Source organism: Protomyctophum parallelum, assembly GCF_964188405.1.
Source record: "Protomyctophum parallelum genome assembly, chromosome: 4".
NCBI lineage: Eukaryota > Metazoa > Chordata > Actinopteri > Myctophiformes > Myctophidae > Protomyctophum > Protomyctophum parallelum.
The window spans coordinates 34,376,727-34,397,621 of record NC_139700.1 but is presented as its reverse complement, the minus strand read 5'-3'; the positions used below and the strand labels follow the sequence as shown (position 1 = coordinate 34,397,621).

The following is a 20,895-nucleotide window of genomic DNA, read 5'->3' as shown; positions in this document are numbered from 1 at the left end:
TAGAGTTGTGTGAGCTTGCCATTTTCAAATTTCATCTATTGTTCTTGAATATTTGCCTGGTGATGCTAGTATAGGGTTTATGTGGTTAAATTTGCTTTTGTCTTGTAATCCAACCACACACTAATATCACATACTATAACAAATTACATTGCACTAAGTTCAATCATTGTTGCATTTTAGAGAGTGGATTGTTTAGAAAATTACAGATAAAAATTGTCCCTGGAAAGAGTAAGAATACATTTCCAAAATCCAATAGTTATTAACCATGCAATGATGTATAGCCAACATGGACTCAATTATCCAGTGTAATTAATTATTTAATGATTTATGACTGGAGAAAAAGTAGACAGAAAAATTGTCTGTTTATATGCAATATACAATTATTATATAATTATAATCCCTTGGTCGCAATTATTTTGAGCTAATCACAATTATTTTGCATAATCGTTTTCATTCATCTGTATTAAAACAGCTGGCTGAAAGCGACATGTCGTATTTCCATTCCATTATTAACACGTCACTGTCTATGGTCTTTTAACTACTTTCAACCGAGTTGATGTGAACTACTGTAGCCAACCAACTCGGGACTCCTGGATCACTGCCCTCCACTCCCCCCCTATCCTGCATCAGAGTCCGGAGCTCTAGAATGTTGCTAGCTCCGCTGTCACACTGCAGTGTGTCTACTCTACATAGCTGGTGCTCCTCCTATAGGGCCTTTTCCTGCGGTACTGTGAGCATCCATGCAGTACCGATTCTACTGGAGCCACAAACAGCTGCCTCTTGAGGTCATCTCCCATCTCAGATTTCCATCCCGTACAAGGGATTACAGGCCAGTGCCCTCCGGAACTTCAGATCCTGTTCCGTCGAGGCAGAGCAGGCACAGAAGAGAGTCTTTGAGAATAACTCGAGGGAATGCCATAAGCTGAGTCTTTTTGTTGGACCAGTGTGAAAATACAACAGGCAGAGGTTATGTTATGTTAACGCCCCCGTCCACATGTCTGCATCCGTCCATCTGCACAGTTAATCTTGGACACAATTGTAAAATATTAAAATGTCACGGTCTGCATGAAGCTGCAGATAGATAGTGACAGGTATTGATGTCAGTATGGTTTCACGGTAGCCTATGCAAAAGCGAGGTTTTTTAGGAGACTGTCACTTTGTTTTGGATTGATCCATAGATTAGTAGTCTGACAAATGGCTTGCGGGCAGATACATTTTTCATGCACCACAAAGTATATACCCTATACTTATTCTCTCGCCTAAAAACATGTATAAAGCACAGTGCTTGCCAACACAGCAATCCTGGGTGTGAGCAGTGGAATTGGTATAGCTGTCTAAGCAGCAGTGGAGCCCAGCACCCTGTGCCCGGAGGTCAAACTAGGTGAACGTTTGCAGCCGCTGCTGTTGCAAAAACAAATCCCAGCCGGTCCAACGGAAACAAGAATTGAAAAGTAGGAGGGAAGGGAAGTGCAGAAGAAATGCAAGATAAACTAAAGTTATGCTTTCCCACAGCTATTGAGGTGGAAAGCATAAAGCAAACATGTTTCCAGTGTGGACACTGGATAACAGGCTTTGTTAAATGCAGTAGAGATCAGTGATCTGAAAAGAAAATGCTTATGTATTTTCACAAAAAATGCTTTCAATGTGGAAAATCTCCACAATCTCTACAAAAGGTTACCTCCCTAATTTTCAGCAAGAAAGACGTATTACCCATTTCTTTCTCTACTTAGAAAACCTATTCAGTCCTTATGCCTTCCCTTGTTAACCATTATCTCTGTGTTCTTGATTGGCCTAACCAGGAGGACTAACACACAGTGTATATGAATACATCTTGCTAGTTGGATACTCTAGATCAATATTGTAATCATTCTACATTAGACCAGTTATCAATATCTCCATCAGAATGGGCATTCAGAAATTCGGTTTTATGCCACAGACCGATTATATTCTTGCACTACAACAGGTAGGATATACAGACTTACCTGTATATCAGTGTCTTTGACCGGCTCCAGGGGCTCAAATGTGGTGGCAGCACTTAGACTCTCCAACCTCTGAGAAATGTGGAAGATGTCAAGTCCTCTGGAACCAAGAAGTATGGACCTGACAGGACAACAAGAGGGAGACGACTTGATAAGAATGGACTAATAGAAAGAAAGAATGAAGGGAGAAGGTTGGACAGAAGGAAAGTAAGGGAGAGATGAAGTACCACTCTGGGTAGGACAGAAAGACAACTTGTAGTTAACCAACAATCCCACTAGAGGGCAGGAAGGTTTTCTAGGTTTGTACTAGTTTGTTTACCTGTTTAAATTGATATTACCGGTATTTTAAGGTCGGTCTTTCAATAGATTGTTAGAAGATTAAGGTTAGGGGGGACAGTTTAGGGGAAAATCAACCTAACTTAATTTACTGTAAACTAAAGTAACAAGCAGAAAGCCTTTGAAGTTCTTCTAGGTAGCAAAGGCAATCTAGTCAGAAATGATCACAAACGCAAAACAGTTTAAAGTCCAAAGAGAGGTCCATATTCTTGTTTGAGAACGACTGATATAGAAACATGGGTTTTTCAGAAAACCTTTAGAAGACATTTGTAGAATCGTCCTCAGGTCTAAGACAGTTAATAAAGAGTAGTTCCTGTTATGGACATGATTTGAATTGTGATATTAAAGATACAATCATAATAATGTTCAATGGAACATGATGCTGTGATATTGTTGCACAGACACAGACTTTTTTTTTTTTTCACTTAATTTTTATTGAAGGAAGAACAGACAAGAAAAACACAACTGACAAGACTAAACGGAAAGAAAAAGAAAAGAAAAAGACAAAAAGTAAAAGAAAAAAAGGCTGCATTTTTCATATTACAAAAAACATTCAATGAAATCCTATTGCAATATCACTAGGCTGAGAGAAGAGATTCCACTTTTCCCACTTTTTATAGAATTTATCCTCTTGTAGTCTAAGTATGAATGTTAGTTTTTCCATAGCATACAGTTCCTCAATAATGTCCATCCATTGATCTTTCGTTGGTGGGTCCTGCTGGCACCAGCGTCGTGTGATTGCTTTTTTACTTGCTGCTAAGAGGATCTTGATTAAATATTTATCATGTATTAGAAACTCTTCAGGGATATTTCCTAACAGTAGAAAAGGAACAGACAGAGGTATCTCAAAACACAGAATGGTCTCCAAGGTGGAGTGGATGTCCTGCCAGTATTTCTGAATTTTAGGACAAGACCAGAAAATATGAGCGTGGCCCGCCCTCTTGTGGCCACACTGTCTCCAGCATGGCTGATCTGTTTTCAGTTGTCTTGATTTAATTTTGGGGGTAATAAAAAATCTCATTAGGGTCTTCCAACAGAATTCTCTCCACATTCTTGAATTGGTGGATGTAATTTGTGAGACACAGACTTTTAAAGGGAGCCATAGTTTGAATAGAGTGAGACTTTATTAAATCAGTCGTTTTAATGCTTCATTTTAGCATTTGGGTGAAACCCATGATATTCCCAAATACAAGAGGTTATGTTTTAATTTGGCCCTAAAGCCAGTCATCCATGCTGGCATTGATTTCACAGAGTTAAGTGCTGTGACGTAACTCCCCCTGTAAGACAATGTAAACGGAGGCTTATTCACTCCAATAATGGTATTTTATAACACTCTAGTCTGAATAGCAGGTCAAATCGTCTCAGATAAATCTGTCAGAACCCAACAACATGCAATGCCTTCTGCACTCTGCATTCTGCATTACCAACCAACACGTTATGACCATAATGCTGACGAAGGCCACACAGGCTGAAACACGTTCGTTATCAACGTCAGAGGTAAATAAATTCATATGAAAAGGAGATACAATGAGTGCTGGCATTTTCTTCATTTCAACTTGTATATTAGAGGCGAGCCTTGCACCCAATGCACCGTAAGGACTTTATTCTAACCTGGAGTGCTGCGGGTTGTCTGCTTTGGCAGTACTTTCTTACTCATGATTTTATTTAGGCCTATATATTTATATATCACTATTAGTGTAATTGTAATCCATCTACAGCCTAATATCGAGCTTGCAGATCAGCTATTTTCAATGAACAGATTTAACTTTAAAAACCACCAGATCAACATTGTATTGTATCTTGTTAAAGTGTTCTTGATTAATGTATTCATTCGTTTAAATGAACACCCAGAAAATAGCCCAAACGTCACTGCTCTGCAATAGACTTAAAAGTAGGTCAACTGTGAATTAACTACCTACCTTAGCTTATTAAAATAGCCAATATATACCCTGGTGAGGTGCAGATCAGCTATTTGCAATGAACAGAGTTAACGTGGAGATTAATAAGTGTAATAAGTGTTCTTGAATCATAGCCTACCATGTGTTATCATAGGCAAATGGGCAATCAAATACATTACTGTAGCCTACATTGTCAACATTTGAGCACCCACCAGCAGATGTAAAATATACATGGGGCATGAAAGATTTCTGCAGATTTTTCGCTAAGCAATTACATGTATAATAGTTTGTTTGTTCAATAAGGTATCAGTTGTTGTAGCTTTGAAAGTGGGGCAGTAGCTGTCAAAATCATCTTTCCATTCTGTGTGTTCATAATATTCCCGAATTTGTGGAGATAAAGCTCTCTTCCTAATAGCTGTACGTATGTTGAGCGTAAGCCTCGCCTTTCCATTCGTTTTCCGTTCAATCTTTAGTCTGCAAATGAGTAAAAACGCAAAGCGTGTGAATTGTACTTCACAGTGAGATCAGAGATCTATGACGAGTCGTTGCATAATTGCCTTGACATTAACGACCTTCAATGAGACTGACACACACACACACACACACACACACACACACACACAAGTAGTCTACTCTAAAGTGACTGTCTCATTTAGTGTAATTTAGAGTAATTTTGCTCCAAAAGCGCTTGAATATGATTCAGGATTACTGTCATTATGGTAATCTCTGTGTATCTCACACTTCATATCGCACACACCATACCTGTAACTTAAATTAGCAAAGAAGAAAGTAAACACCTTCAGTGTTGATGGATACTGCATTTGGTCATGATGAGGCAGGCATCATATGCCCCTGACGCATGCTCAGTGAATAAACTGATGTGCTTGCCTTGTTGGTGTATTGAGGTGTATCGGGTGGACCTACAGTATACAGTACAGAGCATTAGAATGGGACAGTCCTGTGCAACCTCATATCCATGTGCAAACAAAGGCAAGATCAGAGCACAAAATACTTCCCAGACTACCCTGATGTGCTGGGTGAGTTGGGTGTCACAATGTAACAATCTGTTGCTCCTGTTGTACCACGACAGTTGTACTCATATACTGTACAAGTGGAAAGTGGCAGACCACCACAATTTGTCACACAATCTGTATGGGAGATCCACATTTTGCTAAGGGTGACCTGACACCTGATGAGATGTTGAAGCTACAAATGAGAAGTGATGTTGATAATAAAGAGGATATACTTTTGACGATGAGGTAGACCAGGATTTGGGTAAGATATTGCTGCCAATCAGGCAGCAATATCTGGGTTGGTCCTGATTATGAGTTGAAGCTTACAGATATTGAATGTAGTTGCAAAAGATAAATATTATCATATTTTCTTATGCTATTATGAATACCAGTTCTTGTGATGTTATTTTTATAATTTAAGTTGTTATAGAAATAGTTGTTTCTATCTCCCATAGGTGAAATTTAGCATTGACCAGACCTTTACTGTCAAATGGGCTAAAAGGTGATATTAATGTGAACGGAAAGTTATCTTATGCATTACTTACACTGTACACTTACACTATATTTAGTTTATTGAATTTCATAAAACATTTCCTTAGAATTTATGTTCTAAGATGGTAAAACAGAAAGTCACTATATGTTGTCTCTCCTGTAATAGATAACATTTCTAGATATGCTAATTTTAACAACTTTTCAGAGAAATATATAGTCTGAGCTGTATCCCAACCATTCTTCAAAGATATAAACCATCAGTTTGATTTTGAAGTAAAATTTTCCATTCGGATTTTGAAAATTGTGTTTTGGCATGTGGTTATAAATAGAGTGATAACACACAGAAAGCTACCACCGATGCAATGCTATCACATTTTTCCTAGCACTAGGGATGTATACCTTCCCAGAAATTTGAGAATTATTCAGCCCATTGGTACAGATGACCCCAGATTTGGGGTCTTGGCTCACAGACTAATACTCTCTCCTAGAGCTCTTCACCGGGTCCCCCGACTCCGAAAATACCCGAGTTGTCACTCATTATTAGGGATGCTCCGATCGATCGTATCGGATCGGCCGTGCAAAATCCACCGATCCGCGAAACCGATCAACAAAGCAAAAATCTGCACAGTTTTACATCCAAAATAATGTGTCACTTTCTCGGTTCGGCACCGCTACTGGAGAAATATAGCGCTGTCGAAGGCAGCGCAACTAAAATCTCCCCCCCACACACCCCAGGGAGAGGGAGAGAAAAGAGAGACAGAGAGAGAGAGCACTCACGTCTTCACCCAGCGGGCCCCTGCGAATCCCGCAAATAACCAGATACAGAGCTTATATAGCCTATAATAGCCTACACTTTAGCAAAATATCATGTCTGATGAGAATGTACTGCGCTGGACTGTACAAGCACCGTGGAGTCCAAAAAGTCCAAAAGTGGCAGCACCTGGCTGTCACTCATAGGCTAATCACTCTGTGAGGACTTGTGTGGACTTCCTTTTCTCCACAACGGACTTTTTCGCTTCTAAACCCCTTCTTGTTGCTTTTCCCTGTGTGCGTCACTCAGCAATACGGTGAAACAGAACACAAAGATGAGTAGCCTATTTATTTTTAACACGGTGTTTGTAGTGTGGAGCTTAGCGTCAGATTTGTTTGTGTTGGAGCGCCTCAGCTCGGTGAAAGAGTTCATGGTCAACCTCTTCCAGAGAGAGATGGAGACACTACAAACTCTGCTGGAGACACAAAACAACGCAGCACCTCTCTCTCTCTACGTCTCTCTCTCTCTCTCTCTACGTCTCTCTCTCTCTCTCTCTCTCGTGTGTGTGCACTGCTGCGCAATGTCACAGACACAGACGCGATCAATAATATGTAGCATAAATAATAGTCAAAATATAACACTTTCCCTCCATCTGTGACTGTGATGAGCTCCTCACACTGTCACACACATAACTCCTCTCTCGTTCATGCACGCCTGCTCAAAGTCCCCCCCCCGGGGGGGGGGGGGGGGAGTCAGGTTCGGTGAGGCCCGGTCGTGCTGTCTCACCCCCCGGCCCGGCCCAATGTTGTTCCGCCACTGGTTGTCAACACATGCTGAGTTGACAAAGATTGACAGATTGATTAGGCTGTGGAAGTATTCACACTACTTTAGTGTGGATTTATTGGTATTGGAGGAGGAGGAGGAGGAGGTGATCAAGCAGCTCCACAAGACCACAACGTTACATTGGTAGGCTCAAGGCTGCATTTTTTCCCCTTTTTTTTCTCTCGAGGGTGCATGGGATGATGGGAGCCCCTCCAGCAGGCTAGGGAGCCCCGCTCAGGTTAGCGGAAAATGACCGCTGTCGGTGTCTCTCTCTCGCGCGCTTTAATCATAAAATGGTAATTGGTCAATAGGTCCAATATATTATTTCATGTAGTCCACATTTATGTCTGCCTGGCTGGGTCGGGTCTCTCGGTCAGGCTCGGCGCCGCCATTTGAAATAAAGAAAATTGGACCTGTGAAGAGCTCTACTCTCTCCCCCCATCATGCCTTCGGCCTGGTGTTTGTTGGAAAGTGAAATATCCCTTTAATTGGCCTGACCTTTATTTTGCAGGACTTGAGACTGTTATTCTGAAGATGGTTGCCCCCAGCCATATTTAACCAATGTTATCCTCAAATGAGGAGTGTTCCAAGCAGAGTATGCTGCACATATTGTAAGCATAGTTCAGTTATTTGGGCTTTAAAGGGCAGACTCTGAGCTACAGTACTTGAGCATGTATGCGCCTGTGTACTAGTGTGCATCTCTTACGCTTTAACGTCGGCCGCGTCCTGCGAGGTGCGCGTCAGCGTGCGCGATCGAAGGCGCTCACCGGCCTGCTGGATCTCCTGGAGGTTCCGCTCCACGTGCGGGAGCTCAGACACGGCTTCTGTCTCTGCAGCCAGCTGCTCTGCCTGCTGCAGGAGCTCCCCAAAACCCTCAGCATCCATCACTCTAACACACAGGGAGAGAGAGAGGGAGGGGGAGAGAGGGGGAGAAAGTGAAACAGAGAGAGTGAAAGAAAGATTTTGATTTGATTTATTTGAAATGCAATGGGTTGCAGGATAAGAAAAACAGCACATTTGATTTCCAACTCTGGCTCAGCAAGAGCTCATTAAAAGTGTACATTAATTGATTAATGCTCTAAGGGGAGACAGGATAAAGAACGAGTAAAGGATAGGATGAGAAATACTGTATTGTGTGAATTAGCGGCAACATAACTTCTGCACCACGCAGCTTTAAAGCACTCAGCTGTGCTGGACAGACAGAAAAAAATTAGCCGTGGTTTTGGCACAGATAATAATCAATATCCTCTTTCCGGGCAAGGAATTTGAGGATTTGAAAGTCTATCCAGTCAAAAGAGGTTGGTGCCCCCATCTGGCTGGCCCCATGCATATTATGGTAACATGAGGACAAATGTAGCCATAGCAGCACATCTGATAATGAGCAGAAAGGTCAGGAAACATTTTATTCTTTTAGACAATGTTATGTTGACAGGTGATATATTCAACTATTCAACATTAAGTTTGTGGGGTACGCTGTTCATGTTTGGCATTTGAACATCACTGACAAGTGACAACCAGGAGCAGACTCTAGAAAAGGGCAGTCAAGCTCATCCTTGGTTCTTCCGGCTACAAATCCCACTGCGGTCTGCCTAGTTCAGTTCTCATTATTAATAACCAAGAAAATAACCACTACAGTTGTCAGCTCTTTACCCTGGCTTCCCGTCTATCAAAAAATGTAGTTCAAAATAGCACTGAATGGTTTAGGGCCCAAACAATGTTTTTTTTAATCTTCCTTGTGATAGGATGGGTCTACTCTCTGAAACAATTGCATGAACCAAATATGGCAAAGCAGTGTTACATTTTAGCCTCTTTCGGAACCCTGGCAACAGGTCTTCAACTGGGGGTCCTGGAGTCTAGGGGGTCCTCAGACGCAGTTACTTCAGGGGGGTGCGTCAAATCTTTGTGTGGTAGGATATTTTGTTTGAACCCTATTACCCTAATATCCCTGGCCTATTCTGCGAAAAACGTATATACAAGCAAAGAGATTGGTGTAGAACAGAGGTGATTACCAAACCTTTTTGGCAATGAACCCCCTGTTACCTCCCAACCTAGCTGATACCACCCCCCCCCCCCCCCCCCCACATGCACATATATGAACCTGAATATAGCATATACTGTATATGCGGCATAGGCTACACTCTGCATATACTGTACGCTACACTACTGAAGGAATTTGATGTGTGACTGCTCAGCTGATGTTTTACTTCTTAAGGGCACTAATTACACTGCCAATGACCACATGTTGAACGGCTGTTTACTAGTGTACAAAGAGTAAAATGTGCACGCAGAAGAACAATGACAACCTCTCGCCTAAATTGTCTGTCTCCTAGCGTTTGAGAGATTTTTTGAGTAGTGCAACCACACACAGCTATGTGTGTGGCTGGGTCCCTGGGTCTGTCTGTCCCTGGGTCCCTGGTTGTGTCCGCGCACGAAAATAGCGTTTGGTTGGTTTTCACCACCAACTGTCAATGTTGCGCAGCCTAACACACACACATATTATTAACTGTATTATATATGATGATTTTGGGTGTGACAGTACAGTACAGTACAGTAGAGGGACCCCCACACGGTAACTGTCATTTCTCAACCATTTTGGACGCGGGGCGACTCGCAGAACAGAAGGGCTTGTACAGTACATTACAGGTACAATACAGCACCACTCACTTAGTCACTTCAGACGGGTCTGATTTTTAACTGAAGGTCTGAACTTCAAGCAAAAGCCCTGCCGTTGGGGGGTGTCAGCTTTTCGCCTGGCTAACTTGTAATTCCTGCATACGCTACTGAGAGAAAAGTTAAGTTTACTAAGAATTGATTGTTTATGTCAAGACGTTAGATGTCTGAAAATACACATTAACAACACAATGACAGTGCAGTAGTCTGTCAAACAACTAACAAGTCTATGAAGCTATGAAATAGATCACTGCTTCATCTCTCTCTCATCTAGCCCCTACGTTCATCTCTCATATACAGGTCCAATTGGTCAAAATTGGACTGAAAAATGTTGAAAACCCCTGCACTGGGTTCTCAAAGGGTATCTGCTATATGGAACATTATTTGAAAACTGCAGGTCTGTTACACAGTTACAGTAAACACTTATCTATCTAAACACTTACTATCTATATTTAATAATATAATATCTTGTATTCTATATGGCAACCGACTAGCTAGATCAAGACTATCATGGATGATTGAAAATAATAAAAAATAAAGCCAAGGAAAGTACAGTACTACAGTTCAATACTAGCCTAAGATTTAGACTCTCATGTATGTATCTATCGATGTATTTATCGATTCTGACATTTTCAATGAATCTGCCAGAATCGATAAATACATCTACAATCGAGAGTGTAAATCTTAGGCTAGTTTGTTGCCAGGTCTGCTGGGATTTTAAACCCAAGGGGGTATGGCTTGTTTCCATTGGGGTCCTTACAAAGAACTATTTTGTACTTTTTTTAATTATTATCATGTAGTGTTTTATCGAGTCCGACTTGACTCGATAAAATATATCTATGATAGTGTAGGTATAGGGTCCAATTAAGGCTAGCTGACACTATGCAGCGCGCGCATGCCCTCCCATGGTTAGCTTAGCACCATGTTGTCACTAGATCAGGCTAACTAAGAGACCCTCTGTGAACAAAACACGGAGAACTTCTTGGACAACAAGCCGGGGAGATTTAAACCATGTGGGTCGTCAGCGCCAGCCTCGTTATCATGCCGCTGTTTAGCTGTCTGGACGGGTAAATAAATTAATGGGCTAACTAGCTAACACATGTTAAGCTAGTTATATTAGTCACACAGATTGAAATGGAAACATTTGACATTTTGATGTGGTGTTGGGTGGAACAAGGTGTGAAACAACGTACCTGGTACCTCGTCCAGTTATATATGTATAATAATGTCCTTATTCCACAGATGGTAGCGTCAGAGGCTTGTATTATTGTAGTGAATGATGTTTTATTTTGCAGTGTGTTTAGTTTGACATGCATTACCCCGGCACTTCTGGACGTAACGCTGATTGGTCCGAAGCACAGGATGTTGTACTGCTTCACTTCTTCTCTTCATGGTTTGCGACTGTCTGCATCCAGCCTATTGATGCATTACCGCCACCTTCAGAGCTGAACCCCATAACTCCAGACTCAGTGTATACAAATGTAAACCAACCTCCACACACACAGACACACAGACACACACACACACACACACACACACACACACACACACACACACACACACACACACACACACACACACACACACACACACATTAGGCCTGTATGGTGTTTGATTGATTGAATACTTTACAAATACAGTACAGTTTGCAGAAAAAATGGTCTAAGAGGATTTAAATTCAAGTAAGCCTTGTTTTCATTGTGGTCCGTCATACTCAATTCATCTAAACATTTAATGATATATGGTACTATGCAAAAACATCACATACATGGGTAGAAGAATTTATTTATTTATTTATATATGTATGTATGTATGTGTGTGTGTGTGTGTGTGTGTGTGTGTGTGTGTGTGTGTGTGTGTGTGTGTGTGTGTGTGTGTGTGTGTACAGTAAACAGTTCGCATAGGTTGAAGGTTTTGTGTTGAAATCGTTTCACAAATGACATGACTGGGGTTAATGATCCAGGGTGAAAACAACCGTCTGCAGTCTGAACTGACTGCAACCCTGAACACCAAGGTCATACTTTACGTTGACAGGCACATATATATAAGGTCACAGAGTTTAGGTTAGTAGGTTAGTAGATGAATAGACAAGATGTTTGATCTGTGTTGACCTTGTGGTCCATTTTTGCCATTACAAAGGAATAAACAAAACTCTTAGAGATAGTATACAATACATGTTTGCTACTTCATTGACAATGAATTATGAAATCCTTGCTCGCATCCATTATTACCATAACCATACTAATCAATATGGTCAAATCATAATCATATATGACCAAATATTTGGTAGTCATTTATTTTCTCCTGTTGAACCATAATGTCTCATCCAATGAAGAGAATCAACAGTCAAAATAATTAATGGATTGCATTTTTATAGCATTTTAAAGTGCTCAAAGCGCTTTACAATGGCCCATTCATTCATACATTGGGAGGTGAAGCTGTGAACAGTCGCCAGCGTCCTCACTATCTACAATAAATAACAAAATTACTTTAAAAAAGAATATCAATATATATATATATATATATATATATCATATAATTTTTATTTTAAATTGTACTTTTAAATGCACATCTGTATTATTGTATTTGTTTTATTCAGAGCCCCAGGAAGACTAGAGGCTCATTCTTCATGTGTCTCTAATGGGGATCCTTCAATAAACATAAACTTCCCACACCAACGGTGGCAATCTAGCACCGACTGACTCATTGGAGGCAATGTAGGGTTCAGTGTTTTGCCCAAGGACACTTTAACATGTAGACAGGAGGAGCCGGGATTAAAACCGCCGACCCACGGATCATTGGACATCTGCTCTACCTCATGATCCAAAGCCACCCTAATGTACTATGGCCAAAACAGGCTATAATATATTTAATAATTTCATACAAAATAATTGGAAATTGCCCATCATTAGCACATGATTGTGACAGGCCTACAGTACAACACACCCAATGAACTAGATTATGTAAATATGAAATTTATGAGGTTGGATCAGGTTTACTTCTATCTTTAGGGCTTACATCTAGTTCTGTATGTATGTACAGTATGTTTAAGAAAACAGTCATGTCATTACCAAGTACAACCTTGAACCTTACTTTTTAGCCACTTGAACTCCAGCATCCATATTCTGGATTAGCCGAAAATAGCTGCTGTACCAGCGCACAACATGGCACATTGTGAGCTGGTAGATCGGCTAATAGCAAAGAGATTTGGTGCTGAAGACAGAAAATAGCAGCCCAAGTATACATGACATGTAGAGTTTTAGACAACTCAAGTCTAGTTTACTAGGTCTGTTAAGAATCCTGCAACTGTTCTGTTGCAGGATTAGGCCGTATTTGAATTGAATCATCATACAACTGTAGCTTTAATACCAGTTTATGAAGAGCAAGAGCAGATACACCAAAAATAAAATAGACAAATGGCAGAGATCTTTTGAAACAATTTAATTTACAAAACTATAAGAAGCAACCATGTATATGGCATGCCTCTCAGCCAAAAGTGAAAACTGTGGCACAGATTTACCATTGTCCCTAAATTGCAAATGTACAAGCACCCATAAACACACAAACACAGATGACAGAACAATGACTTGTTCTTATTCTCTTTGCACTAAATAACCTGGTGTGCCCATTTGGGCATGTATTACAGGCAAAACTTTTCACATTTAAAAAAATAGCAAATCCACAATCTCAGCTTGTATTTTCGGTATTTCTATGTTGACACCATCATGCAACGAAGTATGAAACAAGACACATTTGGTTATTGTCCTGCAGACACCCCAGATAGACTGCTGGTCCCACCAGTAACAGGAAGAATGGGCACTAAAGGAAGAGTGGGCACCATCGTGTACAACTGGCTATTTGGTCAAAAATGTTAAAATAAAACATTGTGGAAAACGTGAACATTTCACAATCAAGGTATCAAGGCAAAGAAAAGGCATAAACAAACAAGTAGTTGAGAGTAAATGTAAGTCTGATAATGATGTACATGTGTGCACGACTGCACGTTCAAATCATGAGCTCAGCTCATTTTACATCGAGGTGCCCACTCTTCCTTTGTGCCCACTCTTCTTGTATCCGTCCCACCTTGTCAAAGCACTGCACCGAGTTTCCAACCGAAAAGGAGTCTATGTGTGTGTCAAAAGTCTGCTGCACCACCCCACAGGGAGACTGTCCTGTCCCACTCTACTACTACTACTTGAACTGATTATCAATGAGGGTGCCCTTCATCTTGGCCTTCTTCACCTCCTCCAGCTCGGCCAGCTCCTGCAGCCTCTTCTTGCTCATGCCCTTCCTCTCCAGCTGTTTCTCTATCACCTTGGCGTTCTGGGCATAGGAGTCGGCCACCTCTCTGGCCTCGATCTCCTCTTCCTCCTCGTCGATGGTGGACACCGTGACCGAGCTGAATTTACCCATGTCTTTGGTCCTCTTTGTCATCATCACGCGGACCTTCTTGGGCGCCTCAGGCTGCTTCTGGCTGTAGACGCTGGTGCTCCCGAACCCTCCGAACCCAAACTTCACGACCGCGCCGTCCACGATGAAGGTGACCGGCGTGTTCTTCATCTGGTGCTGGTAGAAGAGCAGTAGGCCACACTTGCCGCACTTCTTGCGGTACTGTCTCTCGATGCCGTCGGCTCTCTTGAGGTAGACATTCTCGTCCTCCTCCACGTTGCAGAACTTGTGGGCGTGTTTGGCCGCGTCTATCACCCTGGCCTTGTCCCGGGGCCGCATGGGCAGCTTTTCCACCTGGCAGTCCAGAACCAGAACCATCTGACCGCACAGGCAGTAGTAGACCTGAAGAGGCTTTTCTCCGTCGTCGTATTCCTCTCTGTCTCGGGTGTCGGAGCACACGACGCTTCGCGACACGACCTTCGGCATGTTTTCGTTTAGTTTAATTTAAACAAAAGAGACTGAACACAGATGTTTGGTAGTGTCGTTAACAATCTTATTAACAACAACCAAACATCGTCGTCGAGCTCACACAACGCTCTTCCGGTATATGTGTGTGCGTCAATGTAAATACTCCTGATTGAAACCACTTATGTTCCGTCAGTTCCGCTTCTTTATCAGTTCCACATCTTCAAACCATTACATTTACGCCAAATGATTATACAAGATGTGATAATATATACAAAAATATATAATCAAACTTCAGCTTGTAATCCGCTATTTTATGAATAAAATATGATTTTTATTTTAAATCAATCTGTATACGTGGTAGAGGCCTACATTGGTTGGAGATGGGCTGGTCTCCCCAATTAGGACCTGAAGCTCATCACAATGCAGATTTTCAAATCATGACAGTCACTGAATAGTGAATAATTGGGGAGTACTTGAATTACATATCCCTGTTCATTTTAACATGTTTTATTAGCACACTAGATGTAATTACACAATTGTTTCATGGAAATGTGCTTGGCCCACTAGTGTATGTACATAGAAAACATTTCTGTAGACAGTTAGACACTACAGACTACAGACTCAGTACAGAGCCAAAGTGTTTAGTTTCTGATACCCTTTAAACTGAAACTGAACTGATAGCTATATCAGCCATGACCCAAACAGCTTAGCAAGGGAGCTTACTCAGCTTAGGGCCATATTTTAGAGAAATGTGGACACGGCTGACAAAGGCACCAATTTTTTTTCCACATGCTCTCCATCAACATTTCATTTTGGAAGGGGGGCTATGTTCAATTCAGTAGTTTAATCCCAGTATCGCCAGTTACATGTGACAACCTATATACGGCAACATTTTCAAAATGTCATGAATCAGTTTAAGTAGCATGTGCAAAAAACTAGGTTTTTTTTGTGATTCTGAATCCATTCCAAACATTAGTTTTGCACATAAAACTCCTTGGGCTAAAATCCACCATAGCCACTTGCCCAAATCACCTCATCACATTTGCGATAATGGCTATGGCAGTTTTTATCCCAAAGATAGTTTATGCAAAACATGCTTGCAATGGATTCAGAATCATGAAAACCCTAGTTTGTCACATCACAGGTTACTTAAGCATAATGAAATGTTTGCCTGTCACATAACTGGCATTAAGTGGATGTGTGTGTGTGTGTCCCAAAATGTGATGGAGCACATGCATGTCCATTATATAATATTTGCAAACCTCCCTCACTAGATGGGCCTTTAGTCATGTAGTCTCATATTGAGATGTTACAGCTTTGCATTATCCTTTTGACAGCAATGATTTATATACCATGCTTACAGTCCAGACAGTTCGGATGAAACTAGTAAATTGATTTGCAATTCAAGAATGCATTTTTATTAATCACATTTACATGAGGTACAAAAACACAAACGATTGTAACTGCATAACTGCAAAAAGGGCATTCTCAGTGACAGTAGATTATGCACATCCAGTCTTCGTCTTCAGACACGACAGTTTGGGCCATGCAGGAGGTCAGGTCATCCTACTTGCAGCAGCCGGTGTTACAGTTCTTGCCACCCTCGCACACACACCCAGACGCACACTTCTCGCAGCCAGAGGGACAGCATGGGCAGCAGCCTGCACAGGAAGAGAGGCAGAGTAGACAATTAGTGATTGGCAGAGGGAACACACCTGTGTGTAGGCTACACGTGGTCATTAAAGACATTAAACCTACAGCAAGCAGTGAATTGATTAAATGAATTAGTTTCAGACAAACAGAATACAATATTGATTGAATAAGTCTACTTTAACAGTTGGCAAAGTGGTATAATTATACAATGCTGCTAAGGATAACCCTAGTTGGCTGTTAAAATTCGCATGCCAGAGCCAGACTAGTTCACCAGTGTAGAAATGGTCATGTTTAATTTAAACTTGTGAAGGAAAGACTTACTTTTCTGGCACGAGGTGCAGGCGCAGTTAGTGCATGAGCAGGATCCAGCCATTCCAGCGCACTTGCAGGTTCCAGCTACAAATAATAAATCACAGAAAACAAGATTTATTTCAAGTAAAACAAAAGACAATGTAGTCTACTACAATTCAAGAGCAATGAAATAGTAATAGTTATTTTGTTTTTAACACTCACATTTGTTGCAGTCGCACTTGTCCATTTTAAGTTCTTTCAAAGGTCTTGTCTTCAGTAACTGTTGTTCTTCTCTCGTTTGAGGATGTGTTGTTTGTTGTGATGATATTCGGTTACGGCTTTTATAGTGTCCTGGGCGGAACTGCACCGGGTGCAAAAGGCGGCTGTATCTGTCTCGCGCCTTCTGGCTACTTCTTCCCATGATGAATGATTGAAAGAGTTGTGCACACGAGACTTGATGTGTCCAGTCATTCTGTCTGCCCGACGGGGGCAACCGGGCGAGGAGGAGGACGAGATGGCATTTTAATTATGTAAGGGGGGCTGTTGACATGTACATGGGACAATGGATTTCTAATTAATTAACACATCATGGAGGCTCGACTCGAGGAAAACCAAAACACCATTGTGTAACATGCACAGCTTTGGATCTCAAGACTTTTGTATTTTCGGTTTTGACATTTGCAAGTAAAAATCAGACTCGATAAAATACATCTAGTCTTGATTGATCCAAGGCATATGTTTACAAGAGAACAATAGATGACTTCCTGCTGCATCCGATACATTTATCTTTTAAATTCACATAGCATTAGGTTTATTATCCTATGTATATTATCCTAGGCTTCTTCTAAATCTAATAATACATGTATGTGTAGGATATATATATATATATATATATATACATAGGCTACATATGCAGGATATAATTCCTATGTCTGTTTTATTTTTCTTTGATTACAGAGGCGCTCAGGGCCTCAGGCAGCAGGCTACAATGATTCAGTTAGTATCTGTTCCGTGATTTGGGTTGCAAGCAATGTGTGCACAACTGCACACGGTACATATTCAACTACTATTATTCACACAGCCGTTTAAAGCTCTATTGTCGTTCTCCCGGGGCGCGCCCCCTTCCCTCTAGTGTAGTTGCCATGTACGCTTATTATAAGCGACGTTGGGCTTCTTTTTCTGTAAAGTTGCTTGTAAATGGGCTTGTTTCTAAAGAGTAGTGTGTTATTGTTGTTGTAAATTAACCTTGCGTCACCAGACTTTCCACTTATAGCAGACCTACCGGTAGTCTAGTAGTTCTACTACACGTTCACAACGTGACGCATTGTGGGCGTGTAGGTTGGCAATCAAATCGAAACAAAACTTAGTTTAAAGCGCTCATGTGGCCTATGATTATGAATGAATAGTCGCAATTATTTTGGACTTGTTTTCATAGACTTGGTCGCTTATTTCTCTCAAACCCTGGCAACACGGAGGCTTGCCCCCCCCCCTCTGGTTATGCACTCGGCCGGCCACTCCAGTGATCTCATTACTACACCGAGCGCCCGTGAGCAGAGATAAACAAACACAAGGAATGATATGATGATAACACCATTTTGCGCCCAGCCCCGCGCCCCCGTTGACTTTGCGTGAATAAGCGGACATGATGAAGTAATGTTCATGCGGTGCAACCACATGGTTGGTCATGGCTCATAGCACACGGACATAGTCTAAAAACGGCACAAATAGCAACAAAATACATAAACTATATGCATGGGGGTGCAGATTCTCACTTAAAATTCTCAGACATAGCCTCATACATATCTATCATTGATTGATTGATTGATTGATTGAAATATTTATTAACAGTTTGTAGAATTTACAGTACATTTTAAGCACAAACTCAATACAAAGACTGTTAACTGTGAGTGGACGACCCGATTAAGCATTACACTTGTTTACAACAGGGTCCACATTGTTCAATTCATCAAAACATTTAGAGACATACAAACATTTAGAGACATACAAATAGACATTTCTATGTAGCTAAAGAACAGAACAGGAATTCATCATATAGGAAGCAAAAAAGGGAAAATATACATTATACAGTGAGGAGAAATGGGGGGGGGGGGGGGGACTATCAGTAGAGCGCCAAGCGGCTCCTTAAGTTTAGATGCGTTATGGCTATAATTTGTAATGTGTACAGTCCATCCATGGCACATATTCAAGTAGCATTAAATTATTATTTAAGACTACTTGAATTTGGAATAATGAATAAGAGACCTCACAACTTGTGGATTTTCAATATAGCCTAGCTAGCCTATGGAAAAAAGAATCATAGAACTATTAATGCTGCAAATTATACTAGTAGTAATGGTTAAAATGCTTGTATAAAAAAGTAATAGCACAATGACACGTTGACAGTCTAGAGATCATACACGTCTTGAAAATAGACACCACAGAAAAACACGCCTTAGTTGAATTTCGTGTGCAAATTATTTTCTGCTGTGGGAATGAACGACTGAGGTTTAAACGCACCCCGGTCGGAGTCGTCAGATCACCAATCGGCGGGGGTCCGTATAGATTTAGCAATTTTCTTGTGGGACAAGACAATGGAATGTAGATTTGGGGTTTGAATTTAGGCTTTCTTGAAGTCTGGAGTGAACCTAAAATCGGGCTCGTCCGGGATTTGAACCCGGGACCTCTCGCACCCTAAGCGAGAATCATACCCCTAGACCAACGAGCCTGTTAGTGGTCGAGTCCTTTACAAGGACAAAGTGATTGACTAGTGTGAAGTGAGTACCAACTACCAATACATTCAGCATAAGAGCTGATGAAGCAATCCAGTAATCATTTGAGCAGATTTATGCTGTTAATGCAGGACATCCCCTTCCATCCCTTGCCAAACTTCCATTAGAGTGTCCAGTTTGGCAACATATTGTTCATCAATACAGTATATATTAATACTGTATAAGGTCAGTATTAAATAAAATATAAAACAATACAGAATCTAGAATCAATACAAAATGTTTTTCGCATCACTTTCAACTACAACGACCTAAAACTTGTAAAATGTTCTTCATGTGACCAAAAAACAGCAGCAAACAGAGATGCCATTGGCTGGTCTGGTGTGTACATTTAGTGAAATAGTGCACTAATCTAATCTATTCTAATCCTAGTCTAAAGGACACATCTGGTGTTTTCTCAATCCACCATTGTCAAAATGTGGCTTAATACAAAAATACAAGACAATGCTTTATAATGGTTAAAATGACAGATGGTTTGCATTATATACAATTGTGTATTCCTATTATGAAAATTGCCATAACGGTGTAAAGGGGAGGGGTTTCAAGGATTCTCTGTTATGGACAAAGAAACAACAATTCCATCTTCACCTTCCCTGTCACCTGTGCCACACAGAGGGACTACTACAGATAATCCCTCGCTCCCTCCAATAAAACCGGCAAATTGTCAGGTGCTGTTGGCAAGAGATGATTTCCCCATCTCTTGCAGGCCAGTGACTGAAGGACAGAGAACCCAATCAAATAGTCTGCTGCAGCTAATGAGTCATTGTCATTGTTCCAATCCCACCAGACTGACCAGAGCCGAGTGTACTAAAATAGCTAAGAAATTGTTCTATTATATGTCTCACAGATAAGGGAGACCAACTGGGTTCTGGTAAATTAAAGTGGTAGCCGACTCAATAAATAACATTAACCCATCTGTCATTTTAGATTTCTTTGGCTCATAGCTCATAACACGTACCTTTGTGCTACGCTGAGATTGTAGATCTGCTATCTTTGAGATGGGGGCAGGAGGGGGGTCCTTGACATCATGAACAAGTTTGAGCACCACTGAGCAACTTAGAATATAGAAGACATTTGAAAAATAGGCCTATAGGTCTTAATGGGTTAAAGTGGTGGCCAAACGCAATAAATAACATTAAAACGCCCTTCTTCTTTATTCTCCTAGTATAGCCTGCCTCGGTACCCAGGCTTTTATTTTCGTTTGCATTCTGCAAAAAAAATCTCCTAGTAGCTACAGTATATATTCCCCCAGGAAACCCCCTGGTCTGCAGCTCATGGTTTGTCACTTCTGGGACTAAAAGCATCAAAACTCGGGCAGATGTTCAGTGAAGTGGGAGACAGATTTTG

At 41.1% G+C, this 20,895-nt stretch overlaps 2 protein-coding genes across 2 annotated transcripts in view; both read right to left on the bottom strand.

The window, feature by feature from the left end:
* Positions 1-11,294, bottom strand: part of nup93 (nucleoporin 93) — a 48,486-nt gene extending 37,192 nt beyond the window's left edge. The window contains exons 1-3 of the mRNA XM_083762408.1: positions 11,155-11,294; positions 7,998-8,180; positions 1,983-2,100 (exon numbers count right to left, since the gene is read on the bottom strand). Coding sequence (XP_083618534.1) covers positions 1,983-2,100; positions 7,998-8,176 — 297 coding nt within the window. The 5' untranslated portion in view covers positions 8,177-8,180; positions 11,155-11,294. The remainder of the gene's footprint in view (positions 1-1,982; positions 2,101-7,997; positions 8,181-11,154) is intronic.
* Positions 11,295-13,387: 2,093 nt separating this feature from the next.
* steep1 (STING1 ER exit protein 1) lies at positions 13,388-14,956 on the bottom strand. The gene has a single exon (XM_083763073.1). The coding sequence runs from the start codon at positions 14,834-14,836 to the stop codon at positions 14,153-14,155; it is 684 nt and encodes a 227-aa protein (XP_083619199.1). The 5' UTR covers positions 14,837-14,956; the 3' UTR covers positions 13,388-14,152.
* Between the last annotated feature and the right edge of the window lie 5,939 nt (positions 14,957-20,895).

Excerpts from the sequence above, each read along its gene's own strand:
- steep1 (XM_083763073.1), bottom strand. The coding sequence starts at position 14,836 with ATGCCGAAGGTCGTGTCGCGAAGCGTCGTGTGCTCCGACACCCGAGAC.